Genomic DNA, 18969 nt, shown 5'->3' with positions numbered 1-18969 from the left:
TCTGCTTGTGTTGCTGTGGACTCAGCCTCTTCTTCTCCATTAATCTTCCTGAATAATAGATAAACTGCATGCCCCATTGTGGCACATGCTAGCGCATGGCCTCGTGGAGACAACTGTCCCCTATGACTTATGTCTCACTCATTTTCCTGCTGTTTGTGAAGCTGTAATTGCCCATAAACACCAGACAAGCTTTAGCCTGAAGACACTGTTTGAACAATGCTCTATATTTATGTGTGTTTCTGTGTTTGTAACAGACAGCCGAGAGGAAACGGTGCTGGGAAGCATCCCTCTGCCCAGTTATGTCATTGCACCAGTGGAGCCAGAGGACCACATAAACCGCAAATATGCTTTCAAGGTAACACAGAAGCGGAATCGGCCCTGTTCTGTTTATAACTGTCCTGAGCATGTGTAACTTGGAAGGTCGTTCAAATTGTAGTTTTAAGTCAAATTCACTCAAATAAATTCAATATTCAGTTTTTATTTATCTGAAATAAGTGTATTAGATCTTTGATCTCTACTTATTTGTATTCTCCCATGTCTTGCATCCAGCTCAGTTGTTGTTTTTGGTGTCACAGTGGATTGCTTAGTAGTAGATCATCTAATCGAATTAGCCCTGCAGGCTAATGCATGGTCTGCATTTTTTGCCTAATATGAAGAGAAGGCGGGATAAACATTTTTAATGCGCTGCCCATATAAGCACGTGTCAAGGGCAGGCTGCAGGACTGTAGCCTTTAATTGAAATGAAGTCTGCAAATGATGAACTTTCTCCATGAAATTTGAAAGGAAGCATACATTTATTTTTTTTAAACATTACTTCTTAAAATTTAATAATTTGCTTTATATGTAATAACAATTTGAAGAAATGCAGTAACCAGACACAAGAAAACTAAGCAATGATTTACATGTGTATAGCAGTGTGCTTAAATTTTTGGATTTTTCTGAATCGCACCTTATAAGACTAGGAGAAACAAAATTCTATGATGTGACAAAACCAAATCAATTTTTTTGACTAAATTCCAGTACTCATGTGCAGAGAAAAATGGGCACCTTCAGTCACCTGACTAACACCTTACCCGCTTTGAACAACAAGGCTATAGATCCAGCTAGAGGCACTTTAGCAAAGTTATTTGGAAGAACTGAATACGCATAATCATGTTTTTTTTTTATTAAATTAAAATAATTATCACCCTGGGCAATGTGGAGAATTAGACGGAAACATAAACTTAATCTATTTTGGAATAAAACTATTGTTAGGTTTATTTTAGGTCCTAACCTGCAAAGAATCAACCAGAGACACAAATTACTTTTCTGCAGAAGTCAAGTAAACAACAAACAGAATAATAATATGAAAACATAACCTTTCAAATAAACTCACAAATAAATGAACTTAGATAATTTTTCTAACAACTATAACACAGCGGAATGTGGAAGCCAAGTGTTACACATACATTTGCAACACCTTGATTCCAATCCATCTTAAGCATTCTGTTGTAGATTTGCTGATGTGCTTGGAATTGGTGACTTTTTTAATGACCAAGCTTTAGCATGTGGATACATTGCATTTAATTAGTAGTACATATTGAGTAGATAGTTGGGCGTTATTATCAGGTGGTCTGGTTGTTTGATGTGCGTGTTCTTCTAAAAGTCTTGCCAGTGCATAGATTACAGTCTGTCTTGGCAACATTTTATTTGGCTTAGAGCTTCATATTTGTTACATTTGGGAAAATTCATTGCTGTTGTTGAATGTGTTCCGCTTCTGAGTAACATCTATTTCTGTCAGATTTAAACTTGATGTGTTTTTGGAAATCAAATAAGACAAAGTAAGAATTAAAACGTGCACTATTTTCACTTGAGAATGGGTTCATGAGAAGGATTTGATTAGCAACAACACTTTTCAGTAATGTCATGTTGCTGGTCAAGTGAGTGTGTAGTTAAAATTTTTTTCCGCAATGAAAAACAAAATAAAATGGAGTGTACTTACCTTAGCATGGGATTATATACTACATGCATTTTTAAAAATATTTAACATGTCTTTTCCTTACCTACAAAGACTTTTTAATTTTTTTAAGCATTTTGGGAATCCTGTCCCTGTGTGCCAACATTAGGTAGTTTCTCCTTTACAAAGAGGTTGCAGTGAAGAACACGAATGCCTGAATGTTTGATCCACTGTTTCAGCTCCAGGCCTTTCTGTTGCAATCCTTTCAACCCCTTTGTGCATTTTTTTTGTTCTTAGTTTCTGTGTGTAAATGTGAGAGCGTGTGCACACAGTCCAGATGCCTATGAGTTGTCTCTTGAGCTTCACGGCATACAATGGAATTTGTATGATAATTGCAGCTTTTGAAATATTAATCTTACCTTCAGCCTGTTCCCCATCTCCTCCCCCGTTCAAGTCGAGGAGTATGTGTTAGATTAGATAATGAGACAGGATTCTGCTCTACCACCTTGTACTGAACAGCTCCTTCAACCTCCTTCAGCTTTTCTTTGAGACATCATATTTAAGGGTAAAGTTAATTTTTAATTATCTAACGAGCTCGATATATCCTTTACTGCTCAGAATGCATGACCACAGCTTAGAGAAAGGGATGTTGCTTAATGTTAAAGCTTCTAAAATGTATTGTGATTTACAAACTGAAAAAAACCCTCGTAAGGTAGTAGGAAAAAAATATCAAACTCAAGATGGTGCAATAGTCTTGAGTCTTCCCTTATTTCTTTATAGTTTGTTTCCATGCAGTCAAACCTTCTTGTGATATTTTAAAATGCTCTTGATCAACAGTTCCTCAGGCTCTCTGAAGGTTTTTCAAAGTTTTTCCCTTGGACTTTGGCTGCCTTTGTATTCAGCTTGAGTTTATTTTTGTTTGATGAGCCACCCAACTCTGACCTATGAATTGTTCCAGGAAGAAAAAAAAAATACTTTGGCACTTTGTCAATAGCAATCTATCACAAATATAGAATTTGTTCCCACTTTTTAAGCTGAACTGTTACCCATTCTTGCTTTCTGTGACACCACAGCTGGATCCATTTTCTGTTCTCTCTATCTGAGTCAGCACTGATCAGCTGTAACTTCCTGTTGTTTTCTGTTCTCTTATTTTTGCTCATCTCGCTGTGTTTCTCTCATTCCCTGTTGGTCAATTGCCTTCCATTGTGATCCGGTGTGTTTGCGTGGGCGGAGTGAGTACTGTTCTCTGCAGGCGGCTGTCCTGAGTCCCACAGGCTTCCTGTCTTGCATGAATAGGTATTTGATTTCACTTTAGACTCATTGGTAGAACACCATCCTCACCTCATTTCACTCCATATCCTGCCACTAGCCGCTGAGTGCGCATTTTCAAATGTGCATTTAGGCCTTTCCATAAGCAAGCATGACTACAGCGAGTCATCTGTGAGACAATGCCAGAGTGCATCTGACTTTCGTCAATTTTAATATAGTTTGCCTGCAGACAAACAGGTCTCTTGTTTGCAGTCAAGTCTCTGTCTATTTAGACAGTGGCACATTTGTTTGTTACTTTGGTGTTGCATCTGAGTAAATACAAAAGATCCTGACTATCATTCAAATAAGAATTGGGCACCAAGTTTATGGAATACAGTCATATGAGTGAAAGTCAATGCTTGATTTATTTAAAGTTCGAAATCCTGCTTTGTGACGTTGGAAACGTGGAATGTTCTGGTATGTTTAGTCATCCATGTTCCAGTGAAAAAGCCAGTGTGAATTGATGGAAACTGGCCGGCCCAGGATGAAGCTTTTTTTGATTTGCTGATCACATTCAGCACTAACAGTATCAATTTCAGAGGCTCTGGTATTTGTCTTGTCATGTCGCTTGTTCCTTATCGCTTTTCATCATTATGGTTGGGTGGTTGGCCCAGTTCCATCTGTGTCTGCCACTCTTCTCTGCAAATTCATTGCATTTTGTTGCATTTGTGTTGCCATCAGCAATCGATCTTATGCTGTATATTCAATAAATTTGATTGTTTGAAAATGTAATATCCACTTTTCCATGTGAGATATTAACATCATTCACACAGTGCTTCACTAAACTTTAACAATTTTTAATAGGGCTACTTATATTCCGCATTTATCAGCAACCATGATAGAAATATATAAGTAAAATATTTTTTAGCTCTAGTATTATACTTACTTTGTCAACCTTTATCAAAGTAAATTTATTTACTCCACAAATACATTTATTTGTGTGTGTGGGGGGGCTTTGTTAAGATAAAACTTAAGATGAGGCTCCTGAACTTTTTTCTCCAGAATCTTTTTTATGTACACAGATCTCCACCCACCACAGCATTGAAGTACAGAATGGGCTTATAAATGTGGAAATAAGGCTAATAAGCCTGAAATTACAGTGGTTACGGTTTAAAAGCCACCAACTGTCGTTCTAAACTGCGAGAGTGAATTTTAAATTAACTGAGCCCACCCTAACTCCTCACTGTTGTAGAAAGAAAAAAAAGCATAGCCCCAATCATTATTATATGAACAAATACCTAAAGTGATGATCTGTTTTCTATCTCTAAAGGTTTTTGTGGCTACAGTGAACCTTACTTCATTATTGCTTGTTCTCCTTCAACAAAACTCCACCTTTAGTTCATCTTCCAGGGCCAGTTGTGGTGTAGATTTTTACCAACTTTTGTCTAACTTAGTCCTACTTTATGCATTAGAAAAACACTGGAGAGAAAAACTACCCCAGAAAATCATTGTGGTTCCTGAAGTGAAAATGCACCTTGAGATTTAGCTTTTTGATAAGATAAATACTGTGTTTAGTATAAAATAAGGTTTAATATGTCAGAAAATAATATATAATAGAATAGTAAATAAACCAAACTGCTAAGGGGATGGGGAAATTATGTGAAGTCGACTTTTTTGAGTTTATATTATATGTACCTGGAGTATTGCTTTGTTTTTTCATGCATGTTTGGGGAATCCTTGAATCTTCTGTAGACCTAAACACTTGCGCCCACAAAGCACCAACTACAGTATTTCCTCATAGTTTCCCCTTGGAGCTGCAGTTTTCGGTTGAGCGTCTGCCTCACAGAGGATCTTTCCCCTTCCCTACTCAGTTCCACCAGACTAGCGGCAGCAGCAATTCGCAAACACCTGGTGGTCTGCTGAGCTCATCATACAAACTTCTCAATCCAAGCTTCCTAAGAATGGTTGTGAACATCATAGCAGAAAGCCATTGTTGTGATAACGTATAAAGACAGAGGTTCAGAAAAAGGGGGAGTTTCTTAAAGAAACAGGCCAATTTCAAGAAGTCGAATTTCAAAGTCAGATTTCATGTTATGTTTGATATACAGCAGCAACAACTGAAGATAACATGCTTTCTTGACTGTGCTATAAAACGGCACTAGGTGTCTGCAAAATAATACCACCCCTTTTAGTATGGCAGATGATCTCTAATTCTGTGAGCCTGTTTCGCTTCTGGTATCAAATACAATCTAGGCATTTTAAAAATATGTTTTTGGGGGCAGAAAATGTGTTTCAGCAGGACAATGACATCAGAACTAATTTCTATAGTGAACCTGGGTGGGCTCAAGAGAAAATAAGATAGAACCCTGGACTCTGGATGTCCTTTGTAAGGAATTTGGTCAAAATGCTTCTCTCTGAATGCCCCAACCCTGTGAAATATTGCAGGACAAACTTTGCCTTATCTCATCTGCAAACAGTATGGCTCATTATGGCTAATAATTTTTTTTCTTAACGTATAATACCCCCCCCAACTGCATAAATGTACTCAAGTTAAATATTAAAATGTTCTAAACTCAGCTATGCTCAGCTATGCTTTAAATTTGAAGCATTTCATTAAAGTTATAGAGTTCTATTATTTATGTGTTGATGTTTTAGCCTTTATTATTTTCTTGCGTTTTCTATTTAGCATAGAGCTGGACTCAATAGGGATTCATCTTCTGAGGAAAATAATGCAGAACAAGTTAAAATGTTAAACAAAAAGTTGAAAAATATTACTGTGGAGATAAAAGTCCTCAAATCAGACATTACTGGAAAGCTTTTTGTATTTGTGACCCACATAAAGGAAGGTGAAATTAGTGATAGTATATGGACATTTATAGCAGAGTGATAACAGTAGTTGCTAACAAACAACAATGGCTGTGAAATTGAGCCAGAAGCTGCTGATTGTTCCTTCGGTGTGATAACGGGGTGGAGGTTGTAGGGGTCAGTAGCAGTATGCTAGCTATTGGTTATTGCAAATTTATTTCACCGCAGAAAAAATAAAAAAGGCAAGTTATTTTTTTATATATTTTCACAGTACAAGTATTGTGTGTGCTCTAATACAGATGAAAGAGTATATTCCATTTTCTTTGTATTTTCTTTCTTCTTGTTTGCTCCAAGTTTTGTTCTCTAGAAGGATTGCAACTGCTTTACTGGAAATCAGAGGGGAAACGATGTGTGTTGTCTTTTTTTTCCTTCCAAGAAGCAGCAAACTTTCTTATTGCTTCTGCTGCAGCGCTTTTGCTCCTCATGTAAAGGCTCTTATAAAATGTCTCTGCAAACTCCTGAGTTTAAAGGTCTCAGTGAAGTTTTTCACTCATCATCCTCTCTGACAGAATCAGGAAAAGAAAAATCTCTTATACCTTCCCTCTATTTCTGCCCTCCTCTCATATCTCCCCTTTTGACAGGCAACCCACACTGGAATGCGCTCCTACATTTACAATAAGAACTCTGTGATTGGCTCACAGGCGGAACACTGCGGGATGCGGACATATTTCTTCAGCGCGGACACACAGGAGGACATGAATGGTTGGATCCGGGCCATGAACCAGGCTGCGCTAATGCAGCAGAGTCACACTATAAAGAGGTTGGTCCCGCTCTCTGCTTATTTCTGTGATTGGTTGGACGTTTGCTGGTGCTAACACAATCCGTGAAGCATCGTTTCTACAGACTGAAAAGGGACTGTAGAGCTCTGTAAAAAAAAAAAAAAAGTGCAGCATAAAAAGAAAATCAGTTTTGAAAATAACCATTTTCATTCTTGACAAGTAAAACTTGATATAGTGTTTTGTTCTTGGTTGTAATTTATTTAGTTTTACTATAAAAATATCCTATACTGTGAGCCAAACCCTGCCCAGTAACCCTGAGACACAATTATGTTTTGCTATATAGAAAACTCTGTTTGTCTTATGCAGTTAACAGTTGTGGTCAGGGGGAAGTCACAAGTTTTTTAGTTTTTTTTTTGTGCATCTTACTAAACCTTCACAATGGATTGCAAAAAAATCTCCCGTAGTCATCCTAGCCTTTCACAGCAAGAATGCTGCATCTATGAAAAATGTTCCCTGAACCACATTTATACCTCTGTAATCAGCAAGATGCACTGCTTCAAATCTTCTAGGCAATATTGCCACCTGGAGACCAATATGAGTCAGTGCTTCAGAGTTTTTGTGTATTTTTCTGGGAAAAGGAATAAATGCTGTAAAAACTATATTGCTACTAGAAGGTCAATGCTTATTTAGAAATAGCTATGTTTTATTGCTTTTTTACACCACATTTTTAAATTGATTAATTGTAAAAAAAAATATATAAAGAAATTATTAATAGGTGGTTCTATCAGAGACAACAATTCTCTGGACCAGAGGTGTTTCATGACGACAAATTGACAGTCATTTCATTGAATTACTATGTAATCATTTACTATCTAATCAACTTCTCCTTATATTTGGCCTTGTTCTGCGACACTAAGGTGCCTCATGACAAAGACCATCACAGTTTGTTGATGACTGGGCTATGTGGCCACAGACCAGTGAAGATGTCTGTGATAATCACTGTCCAAAGCAACAACAGGCACAAGAGCATGAGAACTGGATCCGAAAACAAGGGAGGAAGGCGGCCTGTTGTGATGAATCATGTCTACTTAAAGATCACATGATTGGCTGCATAATTGTGTGTTGCTGGTCTAGGTAACACAAGGCAACAGGATACCTTACTGGGGCAGTGTGATGCTTTGTGCAAGTTCTGTTGTGAAATGTGGTTTTCTGCCATCTTCTTTGATGTCGGATACTTGAACCACACATCTCGTTGTTGCTGACTATTATTCACATCTTTTTATCAAATCAATATTCCCTCTTTCAGGAGGATAATTGACGCTACTACAAAGCAAAAGCAAAGTGGTTCAGGAATGGTTGGATGAGCACAACTCATCTTTGGGTGTGCTGGACAAATAAGTCCCATATCAGCTGTTTGCACCATTATTTCTGATACCAAAACACTACTTAAGGGGTCTATGGAGTCCATGGGTCAGGACTGTTTAAGGCTGCAATAGGGGAATTAATACACTACTAGGTACCTGGTCTTAATGTAATGGCTGATTTATGTATATTGCTGTCTGTCTGCTGCCTTATATGCATTTCAGAGATAATTCTGGACTCCATTTATAAACTTCATCACAAGAGGTTGATCAGATGCCTATACATCTAAACCGTATAATTAGATGTTCTACATCCCTGTTTAGCTTTTGTTAACCTGTCTCACGTTTTCCACAGAGAATTGGAGAAGTCTGGTCAGCAAGCAGTCCCTCAGACCAACCATGTCCACAATACTCAGATCTCATCCAAGTCAGATGGCACTAACAGGACAGACAGAGGAGAAGCTCAGGATAATGGGATCAGACTGGCTCACGGGGATGAGGGGAGGTATGGTCTGGAGATCCAGGGAAAACCTAGCCATGCAGGCCCACAGGAAAGAATAGAGAGACTTTCACCAGACTCTGTCAGTGGACCCCCCCACAAAAACGGACAGCAGACTGTGATACAAGTGACTCTACCAACAGAGCAAAATGGAAGTGTTGTCTTTCAAAGGGGCTTTGTTTCACGGACTGACTCTGGGAAGCATGTTCAGAGGAAAAATACTCTGGCTCAAGTGGAGCAGTGGGTCAAAGTTCATAAAAGCGACCCGACAAAGAGGTCAGTTGGCTCTGATTCCTTAGAATATATCTCATTTAAAGAACATGAATGTGACAGTGTTGAATAAATGACTCCATCTTGTGGTTAATTTGAGAACTGCACAACATATGGCCCCTTTTTTCTCATTGTGTTATTTATTGAGAATTTAAAAGATTGTAATGTCATGTGTTTTTCTGTCTCAGTGTTCCATCCGTTGAGTACAACCTCCCTCGGCGGACTCCTCCTTTAAAGCCCAAATCCAGCACAACAGATGCTACTTATCAGTCACTACCAAAGTCCCCTCGCCTCCTGTCTGGCAGCAGCTCCCCTCCAACAACATGCAACCTACCCAGTGACTATAAGTATGCCCATGATCGGCTGAGCCACTTCCGCATGTCCACCGACGAGCGAATGGCCACGAAGGAAGGGATGGTGTGGCAGCTGTACGAGTGGCAGCAGCGGCAGCAGTTTCGTCATGGCAGCCCCACTGCTCCCATTTATACCGGCCCAAATTTCACAGACTCCTCATCCTTCAGGGTTACTGTGGAGATGCCACGCTCCATCTCTGTCCCCCCGTCTCCGTGTGAAGTGCCACCATCAGTCCCCTCCACTTTTAAACCTCTGTCCCCACGCAGGCCACACACGCCCTCAGACAGACGCACCGTCCGACCCCTAGACGAGCTGGGACTTGAAGACAGCACAAGATCCAGCTCCCCTGGCAATATATGTGCTCATCTCTCTCAGGTATTAAGCAGGATGCAAACCTCTGATATATTTCCCAACAAAACGTTTTCCCAGTTAATTCAGAATATTTTTCAACTTTTTTACTAAAAATTAATTCTGACTTTTGTCCTGCTAAAAATGTTTTAAGTTTGCAACTCAAACTGATTTAGCTTTATACTAATCTTTTCATTTTACTGACATGTTGCTTCTCAGTAGAAGATATAAAAACATTATGGAGTGAACTGATTGAGGTTTTAGGGCCCAAGTAATACTCCAAAATTGAAATTGGAAGAAGAGGTATAAAGTCCCAGACTCTTTGTTTGTGATCAGTATGCGCATAGTCTGAACTCAACAACAGTGACAATACAAGGAATGGAGCACCTTACTTTAGGTTCAGATTGTGCCACCTCATCACTAATGGAACTGGATTGTCTCTCTCCGTAAGTGGAGTCTCCATGCTTGCATCCCTGCTTGGATGCTGATGGAATCTCAGCAAAATGATCTAGGTGGGCTTCATAAAAGAAGAATGTTTTGCTACTTCTGACACAGGGCACTTTAGGTGCTTGAATTCCAGATTGCACAGGAATTAGTAGCTAAAACCATGAGAATCGTAAAGTGACTCACATGGGATAAACTGCATCCATCTCCAATGTGTGTGCAGACTATGAACTCTTGCACTATGCACAGATGTTACACAAAACGGATGAAATGTATAATGTGGACAAACAAAAAATCAAGCACAAACTAAGACACGGGTGATCAGCTCCTTCAAGCTCAGATGAGAGAGGTTTCTGAAGTGTCGTGTGTTGATTCTACAGACATTGGATGGACATGTCAGGTGGGAGTTTATAAACCAAACAGATGCAAGCTTGGGAACAGAGCAGAGGCTGCTCACATATGATGGATGGATGGATACCTACCTACCATCTGTCTGTCTGTCTGATTCAGACATTCTTCAGATTACGTTTTTGTGATTTTCACCTAAATCTGTTTTTGAATGAACAGAATAATCCAAGAATTAATTTTAAAAAATCAATGGCAGATTTGGAATCGTGAAGCTCATTGCTTGTTAGAAGGATTCATCCCCTCAATTTGATCTGTAAATAGGGAGCAGCTTCTTCAATGTGAGAAAAAACTCCAGTGGGGGAGTTCTCACAATGTTATAACATTGTGAACCAGCTTAGACACCCAGAGCTGAGACTTGTCTGTGTTACCCAGTGGAAACATGAGAATCCTTCTTTTCATTAATTGGCTGTTACTCCGTCGTTTAAGCTTTAACACTGTAATACAGGCACACAGTAACCACCAATAGCCTATCATTGGCATGGGATTGAAGATGACTTTCCTAGGTCTCACACAGTGCACTAAATGACAAAGGTCTTATTCTCACGGTAGCTTGTGACGTCAGAATGCTGTGAGCTCACTGGGGCCCCATGGGAAGGCTTTCACGAGAAGCCTGAGAAGGCTCCAACATTTCAGCGTCCACACTTTGATGCCCGTGTGGTTCACAGAGACCACACCCACAGGTGGCGTGAGCGCGTGTGAGTGAAAACTGACTTCTGCGCTGTCCCTTAAAGCCAGCAAAGCATTCAGACAGCACCGCCACAGGAGACGGAGCGAGAGGATGTCCCGCAATCCACACCCTGCGCCGTCTCCTCACCACACCCTCCACATGTGAAAAGTTCTCCTTCTGAACCAATACCACAGCTGCCAGCGCACACAAGCTTCACAACCAACCCAAAGGCTTTGCATAAGTAAACAGTGTCGTAGATGCTATCATTCACTTCAAGTGTCAAGACACTAATTACTACCACTGAACAGTGAGATTCACAATTATAGGAAGACACACGTTTAACAAAGGCAGCCACAGTGCTTGTGCAAAACAGCGATGTTTGTGGGAACTGCTTTTAGTCTATACCCAGCATCTCAGAGGCTGATGGTGCTTAAGTAACGTTGAATGCCTCTGTGGAATATCATTAAGAAATACAGTGTGTTTTATCAGTGGCTAATCCAATTTGCCCAGGGCTTCTCAGCATCCCATAAACATCTTTACAGTATCCCAACCATCAGCACTGGTCTCTTTCTTCTGATCTCGCATTTAAATAAAAATCCTATTATACAGCAAAAATACTGTGGCATGGGAATCTCAAAGGGAACGGCTTACAGGGCTTCTCTTGCTGGTAGCAAACAAATGTTATTTTAAGAAAGCAGGTTTGGTATAATTTATGTGTGGTTAATTAAATCTCTTGTTGTTTGTGTCCTTTTAAGGTTCTGTGGTGGGTCTAGGCTTTTTTGCTAATTCTGTGTGTTAAGCAGAAATGTCAAATCTTCCAGGCCCTGTGGTATCTAAAACTCGAGGCACACCTTGTTTCGAAGAAGAGTGGGAGTGATAAAAAGGGAGAAAAGGATAAATGGAAAAAACAAAACTGCTGCGTAGACCAATTTGTTTGCAGACTTGGAGGCAATAGATTAAGTTCAATTTAGTGCGATGCCGTGATCTTTACCCCACTTTTAACACCTTAATGAAGATTACATTTTATTAATTAGACATTCAAATCTTTGACCTAGGCCTCTTCAAGCCAAAACTTGCTTAACATGGCTTTTACCTGGTAGTGGGACACTTTTTAAATATTTCGTTACTTTATTTTATTGTCTATTGTGCCTTTATCTTAATGCTGTTTCGTTCTTTGTGTTTTATATGTTTTCTTTTATTGGGGCCTGCAAAAGCATTGCATAGGAAAGCGTTGAAATGCCTTGCAAAGTGGCTGGATCTTAGCATGCGGGCTATTACTTCTGTTGGCATTTCGAGTAATTAGTAAAAAACGAGCCAAATTCAAATCAAAACAAATTCTAATTGACACCGTTTTTGTGTCATTTAGATTCAAAACAGAGATAGAATTTTGTGTCCCGCTGTGTCTCACATGACAGTTTTCAGAGGAAAAGAACAGAAAGGAGGGCAGAAATGTTGAGAATTGAGATGGCGAAACACTCAGTTCCTACAGAGGAGGGCAGAGCTTCCAGTTAGAACTGCAGAGACACCACTTTACTACAGAAACACTTACTACAGACAAGTATATATGTTTTATAAAATATTTACCACCAATGACAAAAATACAAAACATTTTCACTTTTCTGCCAAATTCACCAACTGCACAATTCTTAAGTAGCAAATAGTGTAAGATCATTAGTATTTCAAAAGAGCAGAAGAAATTGTATGATTTTTGAACAATAACGATATTTGTTGCAAAGAGATGAGCGTGTTTTCTGGTAAGTGCCACAAAGTAAGCATCTGATTTTTATGTTTGCAAAAGTTACCAGCTGTAAATTTATTGTGTCTAAGCAGAAAGCAATATTTTTCTGGTAACGAACTCCCACGAAGTATAAATCAGACTTTTACTTTTCTGTTCAATGTCTGTTTTATAACATATTTACTACCAATGACAAAAGAAAACAAAATTCACTTCACTGCCAATTTCACTAACTGCACAATTCTTAAGTAGTATAAGATAAGTTGTATTTCAAAAGAGCAGAAGAAATCTTATGATTTTTGAATAATAACAATATTTGTTGTTTATCTGTTGCTAAGAGATGAGCTCGTTTTCTGGTAACCAAGTGCCATGAAGTATAAATCAGATTTTTACTTTTGTGTTGAATATCTTTTATAATTTACCACCACTGATAAAAAAAAAGACATTTTCCCTTTTCTGCCAAAATCTCCAGCTGCACAATTCTTTTTAAGCAATAAGTAGTACAAGATGAGTAGCATTTCAAAAGAGCAGAAGAAATCTTTTTTTTTTTTTTTTTAGAACAATAGCAATATTTGTTGTTAATCTGTAGCTAAGAGATGAGCGCATTTTCTGGTTACCAAGTGCCATGAAGTAAACATCAAATTTTTACTTTTGCAAAATTTCACCAACTGTTAATTTCTTGTGTCTAAGCAGATAAGCAGTATTTAAATGAACTTATGTTTTATAAATAATAATATTGCTTATTAATTTCATGTTAAGAGATGAGTGTTGTTTTTTTTGTAACGAACTGCCACAAAGTATAAATCTGATTTTCAAAAGAGCAGAAGAAATCTTATGATTTTTGAATAATAACAATATTTGTTGTTTATCTGTTGCTAAGAGGTGAGCTCGTTTTCTGGTAACCAAGTGCCATGAAGTATAAATCAGATTTTTACTTTTCTGTTGAATGTCTATTTTATAATATATTTACCACCAGTGACAAAAGAAAAAAAAAACATTTTCACTTTCTTGCCGAATTCACCAACTGCACAATTCTTGTTAAGTAGTATAAGATATGTTATATTTCAAAAGAGCAGAAGAAATCTTATGATTTTTGAACAATATTTGTTGTCAATCTGTTGCTAAGAGATGAGCGCGTTTTCTGGTAACCAAGTGCCAGGAAGTAAACATCTGATTTTTAATTTGTGTTGAATATCTTTTATAATACATTTACCACCAATGACCAAAAAAAAAAAAAAATCATTTTTTTCCAAATTCACCAGCTGCATAATTCTTGTTAAATGTAAAATAAGTTGTATTTCAAAAGAGCAGAAGAAATCTTATGTTTTTTAGAACAATAACAATATATGTTGTTAATCTGTTGCTAAGAGACGAGTATGTTTTCTGGTTACCAAGTGCACAAAGTAAACATCTGATTTTTACTTTACAAAAGTAAAAATCAGAAGGCAGTACATTAACACTAGCAGTAGCTACTACCCACATTAGCAGTAGCCTTTCCCTATAATAAACCTTTTAGCTATTTTTGTTATTTATTAGCCATGTTTAGCATACTGACTGGAGAAAGTCAATCCAAGACAACATGCTAGGGATACCCCACATGCCACTGGCAGCATTTAGGCTAACATTAGCATTTTAGCTCATTTTAGCTTGTACACTAATTTTAACATACTGAATGGAGTAAGTTCATGTTACTCAACTCAACATGCTTGTGACTCTCCACATGATATTGAGTACATTGTAGCTTAATTTAGCATCGATGCTAATTTTTAGCATCAGAACACTGGATTCTAACCGACAGACACACTTTGGAGGGCACCGTTTAAATTTCTTCAGAAATGTTCTAGTTTTTACTCATTATAAGGCACCTTGGTTAATCTAGTGGTTAATGTATAGGACTATACAAATGGATGCCTTATTTATTGTTATATTCTGTTTGATTCAAATTTATATTATTTTTTAGTAACAAAGAGATAAACTATATCTTTCCACAGACTTCCCAAATAGAGAGAAGATCCGTGCCAGCTATGGGCTACATCACACACACCGTCAGTGCTCCCAGTCTGCATGGCAAAACGGTAGGATCTTTTGCTTCTGTTGCCTACTGTAATCTATTTATATTTTTTTGTTATTGTTACTGGCATACAGTTTTGTGCAAAAGTATTTGGTTATTCATTCCATTGCTTACAAGAGGCAATCTTTTAAAGTGTTCTTGATCAATACTTCATGCTTTATGAAGACCTTTCAAAGTTTTCCTTTGCTGTTTGGCTGCCCAGTTTTCCTTCATGATAAGAAAATGCTGCATTAAGCTAGAGTGAGATTTTAACTTCAACCACAACAAACAAGGAATATATGTTAACAAGATCAGCTCACAAGTAATCAACTCAGAATTAACAGAGCAAGACCACATTTATCTTTATTTTTTTGTCAGGCACAAAGGAGGCGAGCACAATGATCAGTGTGTGCAACAGTGTTTTTCCAGTTCATTCTTAAAAAGAACTTCTTCTAAATTTAGTTCGAAACGGTTAAAATTAATACATTTATTTTCACAGTTTCGATCCAGTATGAACATGTTCTCATTCGTGTATCAAATTATGATTGAAATAAAGTTGAAGTTAGAGATGCGCAATATATTAACATTAATATCAATACCGGCTGATATTAGTTATTTTTTTAACATTGCTTTAATGTCGGGGTCCGAAAAAAACCCCAAGAAACATTGACAAGGTCTACTTTGAAAGATTCAAAGCATTACTTTATCATTGGAAGCAATGTATGAAGAAACAAGAGCTGTTAAACTTTTGCACAGCACTTTTCTTATTTAAGAGTAAGTTGATAGGAAATTAAATGCTGCTGAGAGGTTTTTTCTTTTTGCTAGGTTTCCACAATGATCTGTCCATGTTGCTTACATTGCTGCACTATGTTGTGGAGGAAAGGCTAAGCAAGATAGATAACCATGCTCCAAATCTTCATAACTTTATTATGTCACAAAAGGAAGAAATTGTAGCAATTGCTTAGGGAGAGTAACAATTTCCTTTCTACAATGAGTTTCATCTGAATTAATTGTCAGTGAAAAAGTTCTTAATTGTTTTTTAAGTTACAAACAGGGTTGTACTGCCCTCGGTGTCACTTGGCTCTGAAAGCCACTACAGTAAAGCGGATGTAATGCCCAGATGGTTATCAGATATTTTCTCTCATCCCTTTGTACCGTCACTTGCTGTGGGCCCCCTTTAACTCTGGCTTGGCTACAGCCAGAGGAGTTGACTCTGCTTCTCATTCAACTGCGGAGGCACCAGGCCAAGATGGCTGGTGTGCATAGCCCCTGCAGTGCGTTCGCTCACCTGCAACACCACCAGCACAACGGCCTTCTAGGCCCCAGCATGCAGGTCAGGGACGCTCATTCCTCCCTAACGCAGCATTCTACAGCCCCTGCAAGTGCATTGTGGCCCCGTCTTCCCAGTCATTCCTGCACATTACTTCCTTGACATTTTGACGGACTCTGCAGTCTCTTTAGCACTGCCTGGTTGTCTGATTTTATTCTACCATTCTGGCATGATGTGAGCTGCATTGTAATTACAAGCTGCATTTACTGTATATCCTTTAATGCCACTTGTCCAAACATAACAGTGCTATTAGAGCTTTGCTTGACTGTGTTTATTAAAACTGTTAAAAGCTAATCTGCCATATTCAAAGCATGTTGCTTGTCAAAGTTGCTTATATGAAGCCACCCATTTTGACTGGTAGATGATGTTGCACCACATTTTGATCTGTGTGCATTAATGTTTTGTGTTTGGGGTTATCATTCTGAAGCACCCATCAGGCCATAATCTTCTTTATGAGCCTGCGAGGGAATATCACTGCTGTTAGACTAAAGCTGCAGTGCTGTTCAGTAATGACAACTCCACCCAGGTTCTCATGTCTAACCATTCTCCATGCTCATGAGGAAATATAGGCTCTCAGTCTGACCACATGTCATGCACAGGACCTGTGTTGCTGAGTTGTGTGAGAGGTCACAAATGAGACATTAAAGCAGTTCAAAAATGACACCATTACCTAATTACAATGTGGCTTCGCTAATTGCAGATAGAAGCATAGAGTTTGAAATACACTGTAATTGAGATCAAGTTAATTAAAGTTTTGTTTGTAAAACCTGAACAGCACATAAATACTAAAGGAGTCATCTGGTAACCCATTATCCTGTGCAGCTTCATTTCAAATGACTTATCTCTTCACTGCTCATTTAAAGGCTGATGATACTTACATACAACTGAAGAAGGACCTGGAGTATCTAGATCTGAAGGTGGGCCCCAACAAAGAAAACGCCACTTCATCCTTTTTCATCCTGTTCTCAGTATATTCTGCTCTGCTGCTGCTGCCTCCAGCATCTGCCTCCCTGATTCCCTTTTACCTGTCTGTCCTCTGTCCTGTGCTCTGCTCTCTACTGTTATGGTGAAATCAAAATGTCTTTTAATGCATACTTTATTTTTCTAATTCAATCAACATTGAACAATATGCTGGCTTGAATTCTCATGACAACCATAATTACTTAAATAGAAGGCAACTGAACTTCTCTTGTTTTCACCTCTAAAACAAAATAGAGGGAGTTAGCAAAATGTTTAGTTACCTTCTGCGCTTAAGCACTTACGAGTTTAACAGTAACACCAAAAATGGTGGAAAAATGTAGACATCTCACCATAACACTAGATGATATTCTTATTATTCTGATGTGATTTGAGGTGCTCCTTCACAGGACTGAATGATATAAAAATGTGACCCTCAGATCCCATCAGTATAACAAATATTAACATTTGTTGTTTCCTGGAATTTATTGTAGCTAATAAGTGGTCTGTATGCTGTTCACACTGATGCACATTCAAAGCAAAATTATCTTTATGTTAAAAAATGACATTACCTTTTAAAGACAATAAATCGAGCTTCTGGCCTTGCTAGAATGTAAAAATGTTTTGCATGCCAAGTCAATTGGCATTTCTTTTGAAATTATTGGAAGCCGAGAATGGCCAAGTGAACGCAGTATTTTCTTTGGAAAAAATTATTTCTCAAGATATACATATATTATCTCCAGAGTATTATTTCAATTACAAGATAACTGGAGTTTAAGTTTCATCATTCAGTATTGCTGTCATGACACATAGCAATGATCTAAAAAAGTTGTGATTAATGAAGGATGTGCCTATTTATGACTTTTACTGCTTGAAATTGTATTGAAATTTGAAATAGCAAAATATGTTAAAAATCATCAATCATAGAACACCAAACACAAACTAATTTATCTTGCATTAATAAACCAGATTAACTGTTTTATTAACAGAAATAAGCACTGTTATCTGCAGATAATCCAAATAAAAAGTGTTTATCTATGGATAACGTTCAGAACAAAACTAAATCAAAAGATGACCACTCTCGGCTTCTTTACAGGTGTGGTGTGATTAATTTGAGGAAATTTTGCACATTAAATGCCTCAGGTCTAATTTATATATCGCAAATACCCCAAATAAGTTAATGATTATGCATTGCTCAAGGATCTTCTGGCATGCAGAGAAACATTAGTTTACATTGAAAATGGGTTTGTCAGTTTGCCTATTCACCAATTTTTTTATCTATCGTAATGCAGCTTTGTCTACCATTTTGTGTACGTGAAGAACAATTTCTTCCCCATGTATGCAATTTATTAGGTGTCAGTCTGATTTTCTTTATAAGTGATTATTTTCAAAAATTTTAGTGATAAATGCTCATAATTTATTTAATTACAAATTATTTTCAAAGTATTTGGCTTTGTCATTTTCAATCAAATCCAAAACAACTTACATCCTGTTACTAACATGTATTTTTCAGATTAATAAAACCTAATTTCCTTATGCTAGACTATGATGAGTATATAAAAAATAGCTTCAGTTGTAGGTTGTCAAAGTGTGTATGAAACGTCCCCCCGTCAGGTTCAGATTGATGACAAAATGTCCTCCAGAAGACAACATTTTATACCTAACTTTTTTCAGGTATAAAACAACAAGCTACAATTGGAAAATGGGCAAAATGACCAGCACCCATTGACGGTCTGTTTGAAATGTTTACATGGCTTATGTATGCCTGCTACAGTATA

The 18969-nt window shown here is 37.8% G+C and overlaps 1 protein-coding gene across 12 annotated transcripts in view; it reads left to right on the top strand.

Annotated features, from left to right (window-relative positions):
* plekha7b (pleckstrin homology domain containing, family A member 7b) overlaps positions 1–18969 on the top strand; it is a 78628-nt gene that overhangs the window by 36888 nt on the left and 22771 nt on the right. For 6 of the 12 annotated variants that reach the window (XM_028015409.1, XM_028015410.1, XM_028015414.1 and 3 more), the window contains 7 exons: positions 255–355; positions 6631–6809; positions 8485–8904; positions 9087–9627; positions 14846–14929; positions 16103–16237; positions 17098–17151. In XM_028015409.1, the coding sequence (XP_027871210.1) occupies positions 255–355; positions 6631–6809; positions 8485–8904; positions 9087–9627; positions 14846–14929; positions 16103–16237; positions 17098–17151 (1514 nt within the window). Of the gene's footprint in view, positions 1–254; positions 356–3139; positions 3233–6630; positions 6810–8484; positions 8905–9086; positions 9628–14845; positions 14930–16102; positions 16238–17097; positions 17152–18969 lie in introns of those variants that run through there. The other 6 variants (XM_028015418.1, XM_028015413.1, XM_028015412.1 and 3 more) reach the window with 5 other exon arrangements.

The sequence above is a fragment of the Xiphophorus couchianus genome, chromosome 4 (genome assembly GCF_001444195.1).
Source record: "Xiphophorus couchianus chromosome 4, X_couchianus-1.0, whole genome shotgun sequence".
In the NCBI taxonomy this organism is placed as follows: Eukaryota; Metazoa; Chordata; class Actinopteri; order Cyprinodontiformes; family Poeciliidae; genus Xiphophorus; species Xiphophorus couchianus.
Note: the sequence above shows the minus strand (reverse complement) of the source record. Positions and strands in the feature narration are given on the sequence as shown.